The sequence below is a fragment of the Cheilinus undulatus genome, linkage group 4, assembly GCF_018320785.1.
Source record: "Cheilinus undulatus linkage group 4, ASM1832078v1, whole genome shotgun sequence".
Classification (NCBI taxonomy): Eukaryota; Metazoa; Chordata; class Actinopteri; order Labriformes; family Labridae; genus Cheilinus; species Cheilinus undulatus.
This window is the reverse complement of record NC_054868.1, coordinates 48,042,852-48,050,729: the sequence shown is the minus strand read 5'-3', so window position 1 is coordinate 48,050,729 and position 7,878 is coordinate 48,042,852. Positions and strand designations below refer to the sequence as shown.

General features: G+C 42.2%; 1 protein-coding gene across 1 annotated transcript; it reads left to right on the top strand.

The window, feature by feature from the left end:
- Positions 1-918: 918 nt before the first annotated feature.
- On the top strand, positions 919-7,315 carry LOC121507913 (homeobox protein unc-4 homolog). The gene is made up of 4 exons (XM_041784305.1): positions 919-999; positions 1,497-2,031; positions 2,783-2,958; positions 5,867-7,315. Exons 2-4 carry the CDS (start codon positions 1,767-1,769, stop codon positions 6,953-6,955), a joined length of 1,530 nt encoding a protein of 509 aa, XP_041640239.1. The 5' UTR covers positions 919-999; positions 1,497-1,766; the 3' UTR covers positions 6,956-7,315.
- Positions 7,316-7,878: the final 563 nt, after the last annotated feature.

Here is a 7,878-nt window from a genome sequence, read left to right as displayed (position 1 = left end):
AGAAATATTAATGTGCTTTACTATTTTTTCAGTTTTTTGTAAATCAGTAAATTTGAAAATTCATGGATAACAATAATAATTATATTTTAGCATAAAAAATATCATTTGGGTTAAAGAGCCTCTACATATTGGAGTATTAACCATTGCAGAAACATAAAAAATGATTTTGGTAATTACCAATGCTGTTAATTTAGGGCAGCTGTGGCATAAACTGTACTTTGGGTGGTGGTCTAATACATTTGTTAAGCACTGTACATTTATATTTCACTTAAATTATTTTTTGTACATCAGAATATTAGCAAAAATCCGATTTTGTGCATCCCTATGTAATTTCCCTTTAAAAATCATCACAGCTCAGAAGACAGGTCAAAGGTCAACTGCACCTTGGTATATCAAATATTAACCTTTTAACTGCCCCCTAGTTTCCATTTCAATCCATAACAAATTCCTTTTTCCATGGTTAGGTTCAGGTTGAAATCTTTGCTCTGCCTGTAAAAGCAGGTCTGCATCCAAACAGGAAGTCACTAACTTTAGACTAAGACAGTAGAAAACCCAAGATGATGCATAGTAGAGGAATTTTAAAATGTGATTAAAAAAAAAAAGATGCAGCTAATCACGATTAACTACAGAAATTGTGAGATTAATCATGATTGATTTTACAGCCCAATTTAAACATTTCTGTAGTGTCTTAGGTAAAATAAGGATCCTAAAGATAAAAACACTTAAACTAGCTCTAAACTAGTAAAAGTGCATTGACAGCCATGAATTTATACTCAAACATTCAAGAGGCTGAATGGTGAAACTCTTAAGGATACAATCACTGGCAGATTGGACGCTTCTCTGCACGTGCCAGTATTGAACTCAAGGAAACGTCACATCGTGTACAGCCCCCTCGGTTCGTCATTTACAACTAAACATGAGTGTGAGCTGTTGAGGTGAATAATGAAGATAGTGATGCGGAGTTTGGCTGTGGTAGGACGGCTCACTCATTGGATACTGGTGTGTGTGTTTGTGTGTGTGAGTGTGTCTCGGAGATGGAGAGAGGCTTGTAGTTTAAAATGCGATGTGACAGCTCAGGAAAGGGGGGATGATAAAGGCGCTGTTATTGGATCAATCTGGCCCCTGTTAAACACTTCGACACACAAGGAACAAGAGCTCACGCGCACGTATGCACGAGCGAAGAGCGAAAGAAAGCTGGGTGAAGTTAGAAGAAGAGAAAGAAAAGAAGGAAGTCTTTTGTCTTAGTTCTGATTATTTATGGAGTTGGCCTATCAATCAGGTGCCATCCTCACGCGCTTCTTTAGCCTCGCCCTCATTGTTTTGACAGAGCTGAATTAACGGCGCGCGCCAGGTGTAATTAGCGATCGATCCGGAAAAAGAAAAAAAAAACGCTCACTCTCTCTCCTTCTCTGTTTTTCCTCGTGCTCTGCCTTCTCCATTAACCGCGTCTCTGACGTCACAGAGCGATTAACGCTTCTTATTGGTCCCGCGAGCAGATGGAGGAGTCCTAATGAGCTGGCTCGCGGAGAGAAAGAGAACGGTTGACATCTCGGCTGGACCGTAAACGTGAGATACCTCGTGCAGCCCCGGACTCCTCCGACTCACATCAGACCGAACCGTGGCCGCGGGAGACGGCCGTCCGCCTGGGTTCCCCTTCTCTCCTCCTCCTCCTCCTCTTCCTCCCTGACTTTTTTTCCTGACTGCATGTTCAGCCACACTGCCTCCCTCTGCATCTTCACTTCGGCCCCGCCGCAGCCCGGGCGAGCATGGACAGTCGGGTCCTCGAGCATCCTCACGCCCAGTTCGGAGGCTCCTTGGGCGGGCTGGTGGGCTTCCCGTACCCGCTCGGTCCCCATCACCACCACCACCATCATCACCAGCACGTCTACGAGCTCGCCAGCGGGCACCAGCTGCAGTCCGCGGCCGCCGTCCCCTTCTCTATAGACGGATTACTAAACGGCTCGTGCTCGGCCTCTGTGGTCAACTCCAGCCCGCTGCTCTCACCAGACAACCAGCAGTTCAAACTCTCAGGTAACACCGCCTCTCTCTCTGTCTCTTTCACCAATAAAGCACCTGGAAAACGATCATATCAAGTCTAACTAATGGAAGAAGCTCAGTTTTTAAAAACTAGCTACTTTTAGTGGATTTTGAAGCGAAATTGAACGGTTTTATAGACTAACAATGAATGGCTGAATTTGAACGATAAAGTCAGTTTGCAGTAACAGAATATTCTGTTTTAAAGTTTTGCTGTTTAATTGAAGTAATTAAGAAAAAATAAATCAGTTCATACTGTATATAAGCAGTTAAATATATGGAATATAGGCCATTTATTGTGGGCTTTGACAGTATTACAAGGAGTGGATGTTAAATTCTGAACGATAAAGTCAATTTGCTGTACCAAAACATGTTTTAAAGTTGTGTAGCTTAATTCAAGAATTCAAGAAGAACTAAAATAATATAATTAAAATGCAATCATAGCTAATTTTACTATAAAAACAGCGTTTTCAGTCAAAATAAGAAAAAATCTTGTTTTTAATGTAAGCTGTGTTGTTGAATAGCCTAACAATGTAAAAAAAAAAAACTGTTGTAATGGGGATGTTGCCTTAAAGGCCTTACTCTAATGTATGGATTATCATCAAACAGGCCCATTAAAAACAAAGGCGTTACACTGATCACTTTAAACTGGTGCTTTTCCAGCCATGACACTGTCTCCTCTCTCTCACTCTCACTCACACCATATAAACAAAAACACACACTCTTAAACACACATCGACCACTGCAGATTCGGGGGATCCGGATAAGGACAGTCCCGGTTGTAAACGAAGACGCACGAGGACGAATTTCACCGGGTGGCAGCTGGAGGAGCTCGAGAAGGCTTTCAACGAGAGTCACTATCCGGACGTGTTCATGCGGGAGGCGCTCGCGCTCAGGCTCGACCTCGTGGAGTCCAGGGTTCAGGTAAATGGACAGAAAACAACCAGGATATCCTCAGCTGTGTAAGGACAGGAACAGTTCTGAGTTGATCAGATGCTGTAGAAATATTTATTTTCTAAAAATATCGGAGGGTTGTTTTTGTTTAGTGATGCTCCATGAAGGCCTGCTCCTCACTGAGATCCTATTAGTCAATTATCAGAGCACATTTGCACATCCATTGTGTTTACAGAGACCATCACACTGCTGCTGTCTCATCCAGTGCATGTTGAGGCGTTATTGATCCGTTTTTAAAGCCGTTTTTATTTTAAATGACTTCATAGTTTAAATTATTTTCCCCAATATTTAGCCTATATTTTATAAATATTTATGGTTCAAGTCAAGCAGTGCCATCATAACTTGGTTGTATAGTTGTGTAATAAAAATAAAGCTGCGTATTTGTATCAATAAAGGCTCTTTTGAATTATGCATGGAGCCAACCTATTGATTTATGGGTTAATAAAAACAAGGCTGAGCAACAAAGGAGGGAAATAATAACTAGAGGCTTGCTCTTATTTTACCTGCTGTTTTATTATATCAATGACAATTTAGTATATTTTTTAAACTTTCTATAATATATTTTAGATGGCAAAAATAAAGGTTTGTAAAAGGCCTAACTTGAAATTTCTAGTTATATAAATTTGCAGGAATAATTATAATTATAGTAATTTATAAATGATGCAGAATTTTGTGCTTTAATAAAAAATACTTAGATATTTTAAAATGGCTCACTAGTCTTAGATTATTTTATGTTGTAGTAATTTTATAAATACACCAGGGTGTTTTGTCTGAATAGTTGTGCTAACAGGGTAAACCTACAGACGTGTTTTCTCAGTATAAAGTGGCAGCTGTCGTGTTTGTGATTTACTGAGTGTAATTGAACATATATCCGTGTATTTAAATGATGCACGTGCTCTCCTCATGCCTGGCTGCTCGCGGTGAAAGCGGCACACACGCTGCTGAATGTTGTTTGGGGATTTCGCTCCTAAACCTCAGATTATTGTTCCCTCAAGCTGCTTAACGCTCCTTTATCAGCGGGTTTGCCGGGGAAAGATATCAGCAACATTAACAATTCATAAGACGCGCCTTTTGTCGCACATGATGTTGCTGTCCCGTCCGCATTATGCAACGTTCGCCGATCCTACTTCTGCATGCTAAACTCCTGCCGTTATCAGCGCCCAACATGCGGCCCTGAGCGCGCCCAGAGGCCGGGCACGAGCGCTCTCAGGCGGGGGAAACTCCCCTCTGTTGGCTCGGTGTTGAAGCCCCAGAAGAGCGGAGCTCTGGGATGTGCCTGCTTTACTTAGTTACGCTGCACTTTAACGTAATTGTCGTCAGAGTCATTGGTAATTAACGCCGGTACATGTGTGCATCTGCTGCTCCACCTCTTTGACCTGATCACTTCTCATGTACACTTCTCTCTTAATGTTGAGTAAACACACGCTCAGTCAGACAGGCAGGACAAAGGATCATTTGTTTCAAGGCTTTAAGGAATTTGTTTGGATTTGGAAGCAATATGGTTTTGTCCTTATAGCATCTGATAACATCTCTGACACTGATTTATTATCATGGCAGGTGTGAGCTCTGCTGCTGTCTGGGGCTGCTAAACACACCATGTCTGACATGATGTCTAATAGCATGCTTCACTGTTTTAACTTCCTCCAGATTCATTATCAAGGAAATGTAACCATAAACACAGACTTTTTCCTTAAAATACACCTAATTTAATCAAATAATACATAAATGTATCCCAGCGATATTGGACTCAAATATATTAAAGTGTGCTCTAAAAGTCAGCTTGTAAGGGGATGTTTTTTGCTATATCACGCTTATGTCCCAATTGTTCTGCCATTGACCATTATTTTGGCTTTTGATGTAGTGATTAATATTTTTTGATTATTACTGAGGCACAAATTTGCTCAAAAACGGCCATCTTTATTTCCAGGGCCCTTATAGATGCTCTGACTTAGCTTTTTCCACCAAAAAAAAAACAAAACAAAATTGAACTGATTTTCTGTGGTAACAGCCTAGGGCTGGGCGATATAGACCAAAAATCACAACTTGATATTTTTGGCTGAGGGTCAATAAATTATAAATCTTGATATAATTTTATGCAAAGAAATAACCAGAAAAAATGAGCTCCAAGTCAAATCCACTTGGGCCAAGTATCACACAGGCAGCCAGCTGCACAATTTCAACATTTCTATTTTAAAAAAAAGCATGAACTAAATGCAAACGCTCCTTAAAAAATTAAAGTAAAATGATGATCTTCAATTTATTATGAATATTTCAAATGGATTATCTTGTAATAAATAAGCATATTACTGTAAGTAATTCTGTCTGTACACAATTATTTTAGTGAGCAGTAGAACGTGCATCTGTTTTTAAATCATCAGCATAAACTATACAGACATAAACAATATTGTATAAACCTGTAACATGTTTGAAAATATATTAAATGAATTTATTTATATATTTTAAAATAAGATCTATTGTTCAGCCCCAATGCAGGCTAGAAAAAATGCAGAAAATAATCATACTTGAGAAACACTAATTTTCTTTGATTTTAACGTCTACTCAACCTGGTTTTTACTGCTGAGCTGAGATTTTTCTTTTTTAAGGGTGTTACATCAAATGACAAATGGTTTAAATGATGTAGATAATTGATGAGGATTTATTTTCTGGTAATGAACTAATCCACTAATCTACTCATTTAGGCCTGAAATCCAACAAAACCGCCAAAATAATTTGCTACAAATATTCTGAACAAATATTTGACTGTTATGATGGGTTTTAACAGATTCTGACTAGAGGAGTAAAGGTCTGGAACTAAAGCCATCTCATGTGTAATTGTTTAATCCGTGTTTATTTAATGTGTGTTTTCATGTGTGCACAGGTCTGGTTCCAGAACAGGCGTGCTAAATGGAGAAAAAAGGAAAACACCAAGAAAGGTCCTGGACGGCCTGCTCACAACTCCCACCCCACCACATGCAGCGGCGAGCCCATGGACCCAGAGGAGATCCGGCGCAGGGAGCAGGAGCGGGCCGAGAAGAAGAAACGCAAACAGGAGAGGAAACTGCTCAAGTCGCAGAACAAACTCCTCACAGGTGACAGCTTCCACACGCCCGGAGGCTCCGAGAGCGACAGCGGCGTCTCACAGTTCACCGACAGCGAGCAGCAGCCGTCAAGCGTCAACGGGACTATTCACATTGAACTGCCAGCAAATAAGGGCGTGGTAGGACATCCGCCCGAATCCAGCTGTGACCAAACACGACACAACTTCAGCCAACTACAAAACCACCAAAACCAAAGAACGGCAGGAGAGCCGGAGCAGGTTTCTCCGGGCAGCACGCACAGCTCCAGCCCCGGAGGCCCGAGGTCCTCCACCCTGCAGAAACGTAACCCTTTCAGCGTGGAGAGCCTCCTCTCTGACGCTACGCCGAGACGAAAACTTCCGCTGGACTTCCCTTCACTGCCCAGTCAGAGAACTCTGGTGGGGAAGGGTCACTTCCTTCTTTACCCCATTACCCATCAGCCATTGGGTTTTCTAGTGCCCCAAACTGCCCTGAAGGCCTCACCATGTCAGGACAGGCTTGGACAAAGGTGTGTGCCCAGCGAAGGCAGCCCTGCTCCCTCTGACCTCTCCGGCTTTGTCCCTAAGCCTCTAAACTCGGATCATACAGAGCAGAACACACAGAACCACCACAATCACATTAGCAATAGAGCAGAGGGAGCAGAGATGGAGGAGTGTGGAGGTAGATTCCCTGCTTCTCCTCCACCAAACGGTGCAGCTCTGGCCAGGCTGAGCTCGGCACAGTCCAGAGACGTTAGCGAGGAGACGAGTCAGAAAGTTCGGACAAACGACTGCCAAGAGGAGAGTGTAAGAGAGGAGGGAGCGTCTCCAGACCTCTCCGACCGTCTCGAGGCAAACACAGACTGTCAAGAAACACCCGGAACAGATGGAGAGGATGTCGATATGGACTAACACTTTTCAAGGAGCAAACATAAACAAAGGACCAGGAACAGCGCTCCGACTAGTCAAACATTCCCAAAGCTCTGCTGAGACACTCGAAAACATATCAGGAATCAGGAGACTTAATTCTCATCTATTTTTTAATCATGATGTGTGATCAATCCAGATGGTCGCAGACAGAAAAGCTGCGGCCGTCCTCATACAAACACCTTTTAGAAGCAGGTTCTTTCTCCCATTTTTTGGTGACCAACTTGTAAGAAAAACTCAACTACGAAAACATCTCACACACAACAAAAATCCTCAGATATTGTAAAAACGAGAAAATATTTATATGTACACATTTTGATAAATAAAGTTATTGTTTAAATTGAATCCCTGTCTTTCCAGGAGCATATTGGATGGGGGGAAAGGTGGAAAAATAAGGTTGTGTGTGGTGAACCTTGGATCATGGCTGCTGGAGTTTTGTCGTGTTACAGCAGATAAATCCTCTTTTTCCTGTGTGTAGTGAGCCGGAGCTGCAGCTTTAAGTCCGTCTGGCTGTTTGTATTTATTGCTTTAACAAATTTATTCATTTGAAAGGCCGAGCTGGAATGAGGTTAGTGGCCGCGGGCTATAGGACCCTGCGCCTCCTGCTGAGTTTTGATATGAAAGTAATTATTTTCCCACTGGCTGCCGCGCGGGTCTCGAGGCAGTTTTTTTTCCTCCTTCCAGCCCAAAGGGTTATTAGACATTACCGATTTCTAGTGATATGGAATCACATAAACTTCCTACAATAATAGAATTAGCATGAAAGGCAGGGGTGTCAAATTGAAATGGGAAAATAATAGCCTCGCCAGCTGCAGCGTGGATGTGTGCGTGTTTGCAAGCGGGAGTAGCGCGTGAGGGCGCATAGTCTATTGAGCGCGAGGAGGAGGCGGATGAGATGGTGCCTGATT

Coding starts and splice junctions, on each gene's coding strand:
- LOC121507913 (XM_041784305.1), top strand. CDS start 1,767: ATGGACAGTCGGGTCCTCGAGCATCCTCACGCCCAGTTCGGAGGCTCC. Junction 2,032..2,782: donor CCAGCAGTTCAAACTCTCAG/GTAACACCGCCT, acceptor CGACCACTGCAG/ATTCGGGGGATCCGGATAAG. Junction 2,959..5,866: donor TCGTGGAGTCCAGGGTTCAG/GTAAATGGACAG, acceptor ATGTGTGCACAG/GTCTGGTTCCAGAACAGGCG.